This window comes from Eschrichtius robustus, chromosome 7 (genome assembly GCF_028021215.1).
Source record: "Eschrichtius robustus isolate mEscRob2 chromosome 7, mEscRob2.pri, whole genome shotgun sequence".
NCBI lineage: Eukaryota > Metazoa > Chordata > Mammalia > Artiodactyla > Eschrichtiidae > Eschrichtius > Eschrichtius robustus.
The window spans coordinates 101,372,457-101,388,538 of NC_090830.1; the positions used below are offsets into that span (position 1 = coordinate 101,372,457).

Genomic DNA, 16,082 nt, shown 5'->3' on the forward strand with positions numbered 1-16,082 from the left:
ACTAAAAAGTTACTGGGAACATTAACTTTAATACTTCTAAATCCTCTACTCAGATTATCTCATGTAATCTTCACTGTAATCCTATGTGGTTAGATAATGTTATTTATCCTCATTTTATTAACATGGAAATCGAAGCTCAGAGAGGTTAAGCAACTTGCCCCAAATCACCCAGACAGTAAGTGGCAGAGCTGGGTTACAAATCCTGGCTTTGTCAGTCTACATTCTTCACTCCCTCCACAAAGTAGCCAACGCTAAATAAGTAGTATAAAACCCAAGTGCTAGAGAAGGTTCTGAACACTTTCCCTGAAGCACAGAGCCCCCAGGAAGTTCCGAAGAACTCAGAGGCCCAGAGCTGGATCCTGAAGGACAGAGAACACAAAGGATGTGTCAAATTGTTCCAGGCAACGGGAGCTTTGTAAGTAAACGCACAGATGAAGAATGTGTGGTTCATTCAAGGAACCCAGAGGAGACCAGTATTCCTCAAGAAAGGAGGCCAGCTAGATGACTCTCCTTGCCTCTCTCAACTCTCTTTTTGGCAACACTCTTGATCTGTGGCCACATGCTCAGCATGGACCACACTTTTGCTCTCATTTGTCTGCTTTCTGAAGTAATGTTAGGGGGCTTGAGGGCTTTGGTCCAAAATTAGCAGTGTTTTATGGGGTAAGGGTAGGGCAGGACTAGCACATTTTCTCCCTGGAGGGATACTGACATGTTTCTGCTCAGATGAATATGGTTCTCACCTCTGTGGATTCATCTGGTCAGAGCAGGAATGCACGTGCATCTACACGGGGATAGGAGGAGTGGCTCTCACACGGAGAGTCCAGTTCCAGACCCAGTCTGTCTCCTCTCTCTGTGTCTCTCTGCCTCTGTCTCTGTCTCTCTTTCTTTATTTTTTTCCTTCCTTCCTTTCCCCTCCCTTTCTTTCATTCCTTCCTTCTTTCCTTTCATTTCATAAGAAAAAAAAAAATTAGCATTCTGGTTTTAAGGATGTGAGATAGCATACCAAACTATAAAGGAAGATTATTCATTAGGAGACCTTTAAAAATATGCATTCCTTTAATATAGCATGTGGGAGAAAACCTGAGGAGCCCCATGTAGGAGGCGGTCTGATGTAGAGAAAAGAAATTTTTCATGCTCCTCATTCCTCATAATCACTTACCACATCCCACCTGTTTTATTTTACATTGTTTATCCCACATCCTTTCCACTGCCTCTGCCACTTTCCTAGCAGGAGTATGAAAGAACTATGGCAGGAAAGTCAGGTATGTGGATTTCAGGCCCAGATGTTCCATTACAGTTGATGAAGAGCTCTATTTAAGTGTGTAGGAAACATGAAATCAAGACAATAATGATATTTGAAAGGCGCCTCCTTTTTTCTTGACCATACTTTCTCCTGTCCAGCCCCTAATAAATTGTATGAACTTGTATAGGGCAGATGATGTCTTAAATTTCTCATCGGGGTGGAAGAAGCAATGAGCCTCAAGGTTCCTCCTAGTCCTAAAATTCTATGATCCATCCAAGGTTCACGCTTTCATCCTAGTACCGTGAATCAGGGACCAAGCCAGGACCAGTAGACTCTAAGATTAGCTGAATTCTAGGAGCTTATAATCAAGTTGGGAAACAAGACAGATGCTCAGTCATTTGGCAGATATTGATTGAACAATAATAGTGGTGTGAGGGTCTGCATGCAACTTGGTACTTGATGCTGGGTGGGGATGGGGTGGTCTATAGGAGCCCTTTCCTCCTGGATTTTATGGTTTAGTGGGAAAGAAACTCACTGAAAAATAAGAATCATAATAAAATCTGATGAGTATAATGATAAGGCAGAATGTCCCAAACAGGCCTAACTGGGAGGAAAAAGTTCCCATAAGGTGCTTGTTAAAGATACGGATTCCTGGGCCTGACCCAAACCCTAGCAATCACAATCTTCTCAAAGGTGCCCCTTAACTGTTTTTTAACTCTCAATCTTCATTAGGCAAGTTTGGAAAACATGGTGATCAAAAATGAGCGGGACACTGTGGGAACTCACAAGTACATGAAACAATCAGTAATAGGATAGTCTGACACCATGTATAACGGTGGTTACATGTATGGGCTCTGGAGTCACACTACTAAGGCTCACATCTCAGCATCACCACCAAGAATGGAAATAATAGTAATTAGGATTGTTGTGAGGATTAAGTGAGCTAGTCTTTATAATATTAATATATAGAGAGTAGCACTGTTATAGAACCAGATGGCAAATCATGAATCATAAGAGGTTCACTATATAGTTCATAAAGCTTCCCTGTTCTCCTAACTGGGAGAATGTAGTAAGTGTAATAGTGTAGTAATTGCCAAAAAAAAACTAGTTCTGTTTCTTTTGTAAAAAGGAAAATAGGGAAAGGGAGGATGGATAAGGGAAAATCCAGACCACACTGTAATCAAAAGGGAAGTCTTTCATGTAAGATATGGTACTATATTGATTCTAAGGGGTAGACATGATTTAGAAAGAGAGACAGAGAGAATGAAAAGACAAGCACAAAGAAAGCCAAAGACACAGGGCTGCTTATAGTTTGTATGAATGTGAGACCTGTAGCACAGCCCTAGTTCTGTCACTAATTAGCTATGAACTTTTGGGTAAGTTAATTATCATGGACCTAAATTTATTTCCTTGTGTGAATGGAGTTTTGTGAATTATATTACAGATAGTTTTATAGCCTATATTTCGATCATCTTCATAGTTCTCTCTAGTTAAAAAAATTTGGAGGGGAACTGCAATATATACTGCATCCACTAGATGGCAATAGACAGCTTTGTAAATGGAGGTCTTTCACAGAAACTGAAGATGTCTAATAAGCAAGCAAGAGTGTATTTAAGGTTCTCGAGAAACAGAGAGATGACACTAATTCCTCATACTGAGGTCCTTACTGAGATTTATAACATAAATAGAAATCATATGTTTTTAATCCTTTTGTTTTAGACCCACAGGTATTCAAGGGTCATGTTAGGACATTCTGTTTTAAACCTTTACTGCTAAGATGGGTTATTTCATAACAACGAAGCAAACACAGAATTACTTGCATGAGGTCCAATTCTGAACTGAGCCAGTAAAACACCGCAAAGATCCTTACTCTTAATCAAAAGTACTAAGTCAATCATTCTTAAACTTTTTCATCATCAAGAGCCTACATATCCCACCACTAAAAAAGAAAAGGAAAAAAGATCTATTTCCTCTTCAGCACGATACACTTTTTAAAATGGTGCCACCATTATCATTTTTTATAGTAAGAGTAAACTTTCCTTATTTTTAAAGTTACGACAGTTCAAAAAATTGTATCAAGATGAAAATCATCTTCAAGCAATAACAATGTTATTAAACTATTTTGGGTAGATAGAAAAGAAATAGCAATGCATCCTTTTATCTTTTTTAAATTAAAAATATTTTGAAATCTTTCCATGTTAATAAATATATTAATGATCACTAGCATTTAATAGTTCACAGCTAAATATTTACAAATTTTTTCAATATAGTTTAACCAAAATGTCTGGCCTTCTGTGACAACACTTTCCTTCACAAATTGACAGAAATGGCCCCATTTAAAGATGAGTAAGGATTAGACAGGGACCTATGCAGAGAAAAGGAGGAAGACAACAGAACGTACAGAACCTAACAAATGAGCTGATGAAAAATACATATCAGAAAAATTTTTCCAGGAAGTAGATTAGTTCAACAAACACTCAGGCAATGACCTGAAAACAGTGAAGGAATATATGACCTCTTTAAACAATATCTCAAGGAAGGGAGCAAAAGGAACACATTTGAAAACTACATGAGTGACATAGAGGAAGGCTAGAAATAGAAAATAAAAAATAATGCAAAGACCAAAATTGACAGTGAGTTGAGACAAACGGTAGATATGGAAGGGAGATACTTTGTATTTTTTAAGATACTCTGAGATCATAATAAATGGAACAGATATAGATGGTCATGTAAGTATTAGAAGGAAACAGCTGAAAATAAGGGAAAAGCTGAATCTTCAAATACAAAATGTACAACACGATTCATGAAAAACTGACACAAAACTATTAAAAATAAGATATATCTTTATGAAATTACTCGACTCAAAGATAAACAAATACAAAAGAGGTACTTCTAAAATAAAATATCTTTGAAAGGCTAAAAGTAAAAAGGATGTACCAGACAAATGAAAATAAAAGAATGAGCATCTCATTTATCAGTCAAGAATGATATGAAAGCAAAGTAAAATGAAAATGACACTAAAGAAAGAACTTAAGTTAAAGGGTAAATTTTAATGAAGAAATATTATGAATCAAATAATGTGGTATCACAAAAATCATAAAGCAAAATTTGTTTCCCAAAACCCCAGGAAAGACAGAAATACAATAATAGTAGAAGAATTTAAGTTATCTCTCTCAGACCAACACAGTTCAGCTACTCAAAAAATAAGGATAAAGATGATCTAAATAAAATTATTAATTAGCAGGCCCTTAAACATCTTAGGGCTCAGTCTATGCCATGGTGTTATATTTTATATGTCATTTAATACAAATATTGAGAAATACCTTCAAAATGCAACATTGAAGGGTCTCCACATACAAAACTATGTAGCTTTTAAAAATTGGAATATGTAATTTACAGTACCACTGAATACACTAACCAATAACTGTGTTTTAGTTAAGTTACAGTATGTTATTTAACACTGTCTCAAAATCAATCCAATTATTACAGAATCCGAGGAAATAAATTATCCTACTTTAAAGTGACTTTGGCAACACACTAGAGGTAGACTCATGAAACAGATCTTTGAAATTCGTTTTTTACTTTGCCTATAGCTATCTAATAAATATTCCAATCCTTTCTATATTACTGTCTCAGACTGTACAACAAAAGAAGCTATATATTGTTACTGCATGGTAGAACTGTTACTCAAACTGCTTTCAAGATGTAATATGCAGCTACATTCTTCCTCAGAGAACAATCTCTATTACAGTTCTAAATCTAGGATCTATAAACCATATTCATTACCAGTTTTCTTTCTAACAGTGGCATAAAAGGCTATTTCTCAATCAAATCCAATATCACCTTCAGTCATGCCACAAAGTCAAAAGCTACATGCATGTCACACTCCCAAAGCCTTGCCACCATCACCAGATTCTGCTTTGTTATAACTCATGGACTTCAAGGCAAGATGAAGTATGCTCCAGAAATCAATGACTTTGATGTGTCAGGGTCAGTCAGACATGATGAAAGGGAGGAGAATAATCAGTTAAACCTGGCATAGGTAGATACAAAGCAGAGCTATAGAAAAGCTTTTCTTAAGAATCCAGGTAACAGGGAAATCTATAGAGACAGAAAATAAATTACTGTTTGCTTAGAGTTGGAGGCAGAGATGGGGGATGGAGGTGAGAGCTTTAGGATATGGGGTGTCTTTCTGAGGTGATGAAAATATTCCAAAATTGACTGTGGGAATGGTTGCAGTATGTCGTTGGATGTACTAAATACCATTGAAATATACACTTCAAATGGATGAGTCGTATGGTACGTGAATTAGTCTCAAAGCTGTTTTTTTAAAAAGGAGGTGGGAGAAGCCAGGTGAAAGGTGAGTCAACAAATCACAATCAGGGAAGAACATGAGACTCACACTCAAGAACAATCCAAGGTAAGGTTTACCAGGCTTGTCACATAATCAATGCTTATATCATAAAAACCTTCTTTTTTCCAGAATGGCCACAAAGAGACTGTTCTTCTTTTGGGCCAAACTACTACATCTCCATCAAAAATACTTACTTCTTAAAGGCAAGGAAAAAAAGAGAAATATTCAATTTTTAACTGGGTTTTTAAAAATCTGGATTTCAATTTGACCTAGACTAATATAATGAACCAGGCCATAGTATCAGTTTTCAAAACATGCAAATCAGTAGAATCCCTAATATACCCTTTGCTAAGTCAGTTAAACTGAATTCACGCTCTATCAAAGGGAGCCCATTCCCTAAGGTAAACAGTGCAGGCTGAGACTCACAGTTGACGATGTCACCTTGAAGCTGCAGAATCTGAGGAGCTGGCATCGTGAGGACAACAATATCAAACTGCTCAGGGGAGCCTGTTTCCCTCAGGACTTCCCACTTGTCATTTCTCAGGTTGATCTGGGTCACACACTGTCTGAAGTAGATATCAGCACCTGTTCCAAAAGCAAAATCATATTCACATAGTCAGGATTTTCCATACGAATGAGAGGGAAGAGAGGAGTCACAAACCGGATCCACTCAGATGAATAAAATGGTAAAGTTCGTCTTGTACAGCCCCTGGGCTTCACTTTCTTTACTTTCTATCTCGTTTAATGGGAATCCCTCCCTTCTGGCACCCTTGGACCTCCCTAACAACGCCTGCTCTGGGGAAAAAAAATACTACTACTACAATTAATAATAATAGAAACCATAGATATCTTTTCTTAATCATCTACTGTATGTCAAGACTATGCCAAACACTTGATATACATTATACCAATTCATTTCCCAGATAAGGAAACAGATTTAGAAATGTCACGCCATGATTTAAATCCACATCCATCTGACTCTAAAGTTCATTATCTTTGTAGAGCAAGTATACATCTTAGTAAAGCTGTAAAGAATTCTCTCTAGTAATACCAAGAAAGAGCAATATTCCCTATTAAAAGTATCAATAGTCCCTATTAAATCTGAAAAAAAAATCTCTGAAGAGAAATCCAAGTCTCTTCGATGGATCAATTACTTTTATGACAAAGAATCAAAATGAAGGGAAATACAATCTGGAATATCCTCTCATAGCATTTCCCTTATTTGCATTTATCACAAAGATATTGTAATAATTATTTAAGTAGTTATATGCTTAATATTTTCTTTCCTTGTAATTTGTAAGCTCCATAAGCCACAAATTATGCCTGTTTTTTCTATATATAGCATATAAAGTATTGTACTTGGCATGTACTAGGTATTTAATCAATATTTGTTTAAAAGAATGAATTATGAACCATAAACTGAAAGATAGGAAAATATAATTGGATCATTTATTCTCCTTGGTATACTAGTACTTACCTCACATTCCAGCTGTGAGAAAAATTTGATGTTAAAGCAAATCTACTTTTATTTGGCCTCATGAGTAGAAAAGAAATAAATAAAAATGGAATAAGGGGTAAAAAGCACAATGAAAGATCCTGTCCATCACTGCATGGGACACCTCGTGCTCCTAGCCACTAAAAACCGAGCTTAAATCCAACCTTTGCCATGAAGCTTCCTTTCCGTGGCTACTCCAGCTCGATGTGATCCTTCTCATCTCAGACAATCACTGCCTTTACCACTCATTCTGACATTGATCCAAAGTATCTCTACGCTTTAGGTGTGTCTTATCTATCCCAAAATACTCTCTCGGGCTCCTCCATGTCAGGTCTCCAGATCTCATATACCTTTACATCTTTCACATTCCCTTGAATAACTCTACAACATAGTAATTACAAATTTTTTAAGTCAAATGCAAATATGGTAGAAGGAACGAGGCCCAGGGGTCAATCTCTTTGAGGCAATTAGCATCATTCTGCTCAAAGATTAGAGCAAGGGCTTCTAAATAGTGCTTCAACTTGCCTGAGGGTTTCTCTAAGGCCCCTCCTCTGGGAAGGCACAAATAACTGGAGCTTTCAACTCACACCCACCATCTCCTTTACTCCAACCAGAATGGCTCCACTTCCCTCTGTTCTATTGATTTAGGATGTCTCACCCCTCACTTGCCTCACTCTAGTCCTGGCCCTGACTGGGACCTCAACTAAGTCAACTGACTTTATGTTTCATTCAGTTTTGTTTTCACATAATATTCCCTTTGAAAACAGCGTTACATTGGTTTTGTTTTTGGTGGTGAGTAGGTGTGTGTGTTTAACAGAATTGAAGTCCACTAACTAGAAATTCTCCATATCCAGTCAAACGTCTTGAACATATATCCCAGTGGTCCCAAAGTGTTCTGCAAGATGTATATTAGTCAGTACCAGCAGCACCTTGGAACTTGTTAGAAATGCAAATTCTCAGGTCCCAACCCAGACCTACCGAATCAGAATCTGGGGATCAGGCCCAGTAGCCTGCATTTAACAAGCCCCCAGGTTTGTTACCATGTACTTTAAAGTGTGAGACCACTGGGGTAGATAGATAGACCCAAATCTAACACCACCACCGGCAAAGTCACTCAAAAAATAGCATTTTCCAAGAGTTAGGGGCAATGGTATAGCTGCTCTGACTAACCAGGAGGTTTTCCTTTCCAATTGCTAGGAGTCAGTTTCTGGGAAAGCGGCATTTCCTTGTGAAAGTAACTAATAACTTTTGAAAGGACCCCATGACCAAATCTATAGGCTCTGGAAAATCATTTTTAAACACTTAGAGAACTACATAATATCTCTCAATCTGAGCTTAGTAAATTTGACCATGTCCCTCTCTTGCATAAAATCCTTCAGTGGTTTCCCACTGCATTTAGGATAAAGTATAAAATCTTAACATTGCTTACAAAGCCCCTTATGATCTGGCCCCTGCTTTACTCTTAAACTTCACCTCTTATGTTTTCTCCCTCATTCACTACCCTCCAGTCATGATGACTTTTTCATTCCATAAATGCACCATCTTCCTCCTACTTTAGAACAGTTGCAAGTTGATATGCCCACTGCATGCAATTCTCACCACTCAGCTGTTGGCCTAGTTCACTCTTGCTCACCTTTCAGGTACCCATGTAAACATTAGCTCGTCAGAGATGCTTTCCCTGACACATTTCCCATACCTCACTCCGCTCAAACTCACGTTAGTTTAGGTCCTATTATTATAGCTCTCTCATAAGGCTCTCACTCTTTCTTCTTAGCATTATTACGTACCCTTTTTTTGTGTGTGAAATTAGTTTTTGTTTTTTCCCCCCACTACACCCTATATTAACAAAGGCAAGGTCCACGTGTTTTATTTACCACTATTTCCCCAGCACACATTTCATAAAAATAAAAAAATCTGCAGATAACTACAAAGATATCAGAACACAAAGAAGTTTTAGCCATTTTACAAAGGCAAATATGTTTCTGTTATATATTTATTCAATGTGTATCCCCTGCCTTCTTCCATTTTAGAGAGAGTATCTAAATTCATTTTCCTCCAATAATTTCCTACAAAAGGTTTCGGTTCAGAACTGCTGAGATGGACCTGAAGAGATGTAAGCAATGTCTAACTAAATGCACTGCTTAAACTGTGGAGTGCTTAACCAAGGCTCCTGGGCTATCTTCTACCTTCTCTCTGAAAGACACTGTTATGGATGAGTGCCATGATCACCTGCCTAGGAGAAATTTTGAGACAGAACTGCTCAGCCTTAATTGTCTTACATCAATTTTAGAAAGAAAGTAAACACAAAAGTAAAAAGGGAGAAAATGATAAAAATTATATATTACTAGAAAGAAATCACACTAGCTGATAGTATCTGCAAATTAAACCATCTTTTCTAATAAATCAATCCTGTCAACTTTGACAAGTTACATTGCCCATGTTGACTTTGGATTGTTAATCAATGTCCCTTTTGAAGTAGATGGTAAAATAAAAACAAATACATGCAGCAACAGTTCTTCCTGCGGTAGGCCAAACCAAATAAAAGATGCTCATCCTGTCCTGGAAACTAAATTCATCCTCCGATGAATGATTTAATAACATGGGCCTTATTCAAAAGCAAAAGGACTTGGTTCATCACTGTCTAAAGGTCATAGGCAGGAACCAGCAGGTGACTGATCTTCCTGTTTGCATAAAGAAGGAAAATGGCATCACTCCTTAGTAGCCCCTTCCCCCTGGGGCAGGGACTAACCAATGAAAGAGGGGGACTAGAGGAAGGGCTCTATGAGTTTGTTCTCTTGAGCCAGGTGTCCATTGACATGTAGAACCAGGGTAGGATGGGAGCAGTCTCTCATACTGTAGGGGACAACCTGGAAAGGAAAAGATGTTAAATCAGAGGTATGAGACCCTTTCATTGTCCTCCATGGGATCATTAAAAGGAAATGACAACAGGGTCAGCTTAAAGAGAGTGCTGGTCTCTTACTTACTAGTTAAGCCACCATAAGCAAAGTACTTAACCTCCCGGAGTCTCATTTTTCTCATTAGCACATGGGGAGAATGATAACCACCTTGAATGGTTATATGAGAATTAGAAATGATGTATGTTAAGTGCCTAACATAGTATCAGATAAATAGCACTTAACAAATGATAGAGTAGCTTTTGTTCTTTTGAATTTCTCCCACCCCCTACAGTGACAACCAAAAAAGTAAAACAACAGAAAAATCACATTTTACTTACTCAAGAAGATTGTATTAACTGGGAAGACAGGCAGTAGGTAAAACTGATGTCAAGAAACACAGTTTTCTCTGTAATAAGCTTAATGTGAACACATGAGACAATAAATGAGAACAGAACATAAGGTGAAGAGGCATGTGCCTATTTCCTCCTGCCCTTCACTACTTACTCTGGGAAACTGGTCTACTTAAATATTGGCTTTAGAGAGTTGAACCTATTCTAAAGCATACCTGATTAGACATACCCAATACAGATAATTTCCCTGGAAGTCTAGTCCCAAACTAAATAAAACTGGTTGGACCATCAGACTGTGGGGTTGTGAACTCAACCGATCCCAAATGTAGAGTATTTTTTGGAATGACTTGGCAATTTGGGTTCTTATGTGCTGAGCACATGCAAAGGTCAGCATCATTCAAGTAGACTATTTTTTAAACTAATATTTATCAAGAGATTTCTATGTGCATGGCCTATTATTTGCTTAAATTGACAATGAGTGCATTATATCCTTTATTCCTCACAAAACTTAGTAGTAGGTACTGTTATTGCTCTCATTTTTCCAATGAAAGAACCAAGGTATAGATTTTAAAACTTTCCTAATATTACATAGCTAGGAAATGGTGGTAGAATGTGAATTTGAACCCAGGTCATTCTGATCACAGGGACTCTCTCGACTTATATTGTGGAAACAACCAAAATAAGACAGAAACCATTTATAGGATAGAAAGCTTTAAAGAAGTTTAAAGAATGCTTAAATGGATATAACTATAAAATTTTAAATGGTATAGATAGGGTCTACAAAACCTCTAATAATGGATCTGGGTAGAGGGTGGAAAGACCTCTTGAAGCAGTACAAAGATAATATTTAAATAAACTAAGAAAAAGTTTATATACACTCAAAATATGTAGACCTTGAACTCAATTATATAAAAATTCATTTTTAAAAAAAGCAGAAAGTATGTCACAAAATGGACTTATTGTTGATTTATATATTATAGTGACACTTTCCCCTGCTATTTTTCTGTACTTTCCAAATTTTCTACCAGTAGTATGTAATTCTTTTTTAAAAGTTACGTTTGAAATAAATATTTTACATAGTGACAAGAAAATCTAAAGTACTCACACTCTCAAGAGACTGTACAAATTGAAAGAATAAATAGGTTTTTACTAAGAATTGGCTAAATTAGAATGAATAAATATATGTATATTTATATATATTAGAAATCTAAATCTATATCACTATACCTACCTACTATGTACAAGGTACTATTAGATTCTGTTTGAGCTACAAATAATTAAATATGACCTCTTCTGCCAAGAGTTTCCAAAGCAAAATTGGAAAATAAAGCATATATTCCCCCAAACACCTAACACAAAAGGATGTAGGTACAATGTATTCAAGGACTGTCCCTCAGGTATACGAGGCAGGGACTTTGGTTCATGTATCATTAGTGCCTAAAACAGTATATAGTAAGCACTCAGTAAATGTTTATTGAATGAATGGATGTATGCATGCATGGATGGCTAGATATATAATACAATTACTAAGTACTTGGAAATTTTAGTAAGTATGCACATCTAATTTGGGTTAAGTAAAAATCATGATGGAAATTAGATTTTTTTTAAAGTTGTATGGTGGCAATATATGAAGCTGATGACATTCTACAAAATGTCCAAATGGTGTCACCATCTGTGATGGTTAATTTTATGTGTCAACTTGACTGAGTCATGGGGGTTCCCATGTATTTGGCAAACATTATTCTGGGTATGTCTGTGAGGATGTTTTTAGAAGAGATTAATATTTAAATTGGTAGACTGAGTAAAGCAGGTTGCCCTCCCTAACATAGGTGGGTACCATCCAATCAATCAAAGGCCTGAATAAAACAGAAAGGCTGACCCTCCCAGGAGTAAAGAAGTCTTCCTGTCTGATAGCCTTCGAACTGGGACATTGTTTTATCCTCCTGCCTTCAGACTTGAACTGAAACATCAGCTCTTCCTGGGTCTCAAGCTCACCAGCCTTTGGACTGGAACTGTACCTTTAGCTCTCTGGGGTCTCAGGCTTTTGGACTGAAAGTAAACCATCAACTCTCCTGGGTCTCCAGCAGATCTTCAGACTTGCCAGCCTCCAAAATCACATAAGCTAATTCTATATGATAAATCTTTATATATATATATATATATATATATATATATATATATATATATATATATATATCCTCTTGATTCTGTTTTTCTGGAAAATCCTGATGAATACACCATCATAGTCTAAATCCTAGATGAAGAAATGGCCTCACCCAGAATGGTATTTACTATGTCTTCACGTTGTATATTCAATCTCACTGGCCCCTCCCATGCCCAGTATCAAGGATTCTCAGGGTTCCCAATTAGTAATATTTGATGAAGGAGACCAAAACAGTAACTATTCTAGAAATAGCTTATGAAACAAAACAAATACTCAGCCTTATACCTTTCCTCAGTGATCTTCAGTTGGGCAATTATTTATGATTCATCAAGAAGCCTATTTCTGTTTTAAAAAATAAATCATTTATCATCCAAGATTATTTATCATCTTTTTCCAAAAAATCCATCTTAAAACACTTATAATAAATATAAAGAACAAACGAAAATCCTCATAGAAAATGGGCAAAGGTTATGAATAAGACATTCACAAGAAAAAAAAGCACAGACTTGGTTAGCAAAACAAAGATGCATAAACTCAGTCATAATTAAGTAAATGCAAATCAGAACACAAGGAGATACCATTGTAACCCATCACATGGGCAAAATTTTTAAATTTCCATAATATCAGGTTGTGTGGAAAGAGACGTTCTCCTTCACTATTGATGAGATATTCTTTAAGAGGAAGAGATGGCACAACCTAGTTAAATAAAAAATGCACATGCCATTGACACACCTACTGTACTGCTAGGAACTGATCCGACAGATATGCTTTCAAAAGTATATCAGGGTTAAACATTGCAGTAATATTTGTATTAGCATAAACCAAAACAACCCCTCACCCCCCGACCAAACAATCCACATACTTACCAGAAAGTTAACAGTTAACTAAATAACAATACACACATACCATGTAATACTGAACAGGCATTGAAAAGAATGAAGCACACTGAATTTGCTGATATGAAAACAGACCCAAGATATGATTCACTCTATGATTATGCATTAGTCAGGAATCTCCAGAGAAACAGAACCAATAGGATATATATAGACATAGATAGAGATAGAGATTGATTTATTATAAACATAGATGACAAAAGTATAGAATGGCTTATGTAAAATAATCTCATTTATGTTTTAAAAAAGAATATATACAAATATATGAATAGGTAAATAGAGACAGCCATGTAGAACAATAGATAGATGCATAAACATTTTTCTGGAAGCATATATTGGAAACAATGATTACTTTAGGGGAAGACAACTAGCTATTGAGTGGTGAGTAGGAGAACATTTACTTTATTTTATAACTTTCTTTATAGCATTAATATTTAATTATGTGTATAACTTTTATTTTAAAATGTTAACTTTAAAAGAAGGCAGAAAAAATTCTATTCTCACCTGATTCTTTCAAGTAATGGTTAATAATTGAAGAAACTCCGTGAGGTGCCACAAAGTTACAATCTCCTTCTTTTATCACCATTCCTTCAATAGGAGAGGTCAGAGGCTTCAAAACACCACGAGCTAACAGTTCATCATAAAAACTGAAACAAATCAATATGTATAACATAACTATATGCTATACTTAGCTCTAAATACTATATTCTCTTCCAAGAATTCTTAGAGATTACAATCCTAAATAATAACTAGAAATCTTCCTATGAACAACTCAACATATGTTTTGTGTTAATAAAAACTATAATTCAGGTGAAGAACGGAAATGTTTTGAGAATCCATAGTCTTTTGCTAATCTTAGTCAAAGGTCTATTTTCTCATATATTTCAAAATTAAAGTCAGTGAAAATAAAAAGAAAGGTATTCAATACACCAGTTTTAAATCTGGTTAAGATTGACTTCCATCACAGCTATCTGTCCTCTTCCTCAACACCAACATACGAACTCTTATTTATTGAGCCTTTACTATGTTCCATGTAACATCTCATCTGATGGTTACAACAATTGGATGAGGTATGTATTACAGTTTTCCCACTTTATTCAGGTTAACCTTTTACTGCTAATACGATCAATGATGATAATATAATTTCACTACATTACAAGAGTCAAAGTTCAACCCTGCTAAAAATGGATGATTTGTATCTTTTTACATCCTACAAACAGTAAGACTGATTCCACCCCCTTTCAACTAACTCACCTCTGGTGTTTTTTGGCATAATGAGGAGTGCAGGTGATGTACTGGGCACCCAAGTCCACTGTGCTCTGTAGATTATGAGGACTGCTGGCTGTGGTCATTCTTCCCCCTTGAATTAGTCCCCAGGAAAATGTCTTAGCGCATTAGAATGAACCATTTGCAGTTGACGCTATTCACCCCAGGTTACCACGAATAGATTACTTAGAACTGTTTCAGGAAACATTTTTACAATTTTTTTTTTTACTTTCATAATAATATATTTTTAAATATTCTGTTTTCTCCAGATTACATACATCTAGAAAACGTTTTTTTATACTGAAGATTTTGTCATTTAACATTGTCAGGAAGTAATTAAGAGACAATTTGGTCACTGAGTGTGAGATATTTTTTTAAAAGAACCCATGAATAATGCGCCACCCTTCAGCACTGTGACTGAGGCATCTATTTACCGATCTGAATAACAGGAATGCACGAAAGGACAAAAGAAAACAAAATAATAAATGAAATGTCAGAATGAACGAATCAACGAATGCTTTCCCTCTTGCAGTCAGATTTCAGGAGAGTGACAGGATGCTGTCAACTAGATCTTCGTAAAGTCTTGGTCAATGGGCACTTGAGGATTCTCATAATCTAGAGATAAGCCTCCAAGGCACAGAGCGGCCGAGGAAAAAATCCACTTCTTAGCGGCAGCGGCAGGCCCAAGCTTTGCAAACTCCAGTCAGGACCCCTCCCAGGCCGCTCGGGCCGCCCTCCGAAGCGCTCTCGGCACTCCCGCCCCGCCCCCCAGGCCAGCCGGGGTCGCCGCTTCCACCCGCGCGCCCTCTCAGGCCTTACGGGCGCCGGAAGTCTCCGATCACGTGACCAGACGCCCGCCGAGCTGCTGGATTTTCTTCACAGACTTACTCCGGTAGGGCCTAGGCCACCTCAGAAGCCATGGTCCCCGCCGGCTTCTTTCCCCCCCGTTTCGGCCGGGAGACGACCCACCTGAGTCCCCAGCCTTGTCCCACACAGCGAGGTGCAAAGGACGGGCCGCCGCCTTCCTCAGCAGCGCTGCGCACAGGCTTCCCGTCAGCCCGGCGCCCACGATCAGCACCCGCGCCATGGCCCGCTGTCTCCGCGGCGGGGTGGCCGGCCTGCAGTCGGTGCAACCGCCAAAGCCCCGCGGGTTAGAGATGTCTGCTCCGCGCTCCGGGCCCCACCCGGCCCCTAAGCAGTTCCTCGGCTGGCCTGCAGGGGGCGGAGAGGAGGCGACCGGGGCTGAGGGGATGATCAGCGCTGAAGACCAGCAAACCTTGGCCTTCCCCTTGGTTCGAGGGCCAGGAGCTGGCTTCCAAGACAGGCTGGCCCCATCCGATAAGCTGTGAATTCCAGCCTGCCCCTCGCCCCCCCAGAACCTGTAAATCATGTAGGTTAGAGTGTGAGACCCCGCCTCGCC

The 16,082-nt window shown here is 37.8% G+C and overlaps 1 protein-coding gene across 2 annotated transcripts in view; it reads right to left on the reverse strand.

Annotated features, from left to right (window-relative positions):
- RNLS (renalase, FAD dependent amine oxidase) overlaps positions 1–15,869 on the reverse strand; it is a 278,163-nt gene extending 262,294 nt beyond the window's left edge. Inside the window, exons 1-4 of one of the 2 annotated variants that reach the window (XM_068548151.1) lie at positions 15,632–15,869; positions 14,651–14,756; positions 13,901–14,043; positions 6,024–6,182 (exon numbers count right to left, since the gene is read on the reverse strand). In XM_068548151.1, coding sequence (XP_068404252.1) covers positions 6,024–6,182; positions 13,901–14,043; positions 14,651–14,756; positions 15,632–15,749 — 526 coding nt within the window. In that variant the 5' untranslated portion in view covers positions 15,750–15,869. Of the gene's footprint in view, positions 1–6,023; positions 6,183–13,900; positions 14,044–14,650; positions 14,757–15,096; positions 15,271–15,631 lie in introns of those variants that run through there. The other variant, XM_068548152.1, reaches the window with a different exon arrangement.
- Positions 15,870–16,082: the final 213 nt, after the last annotated feature.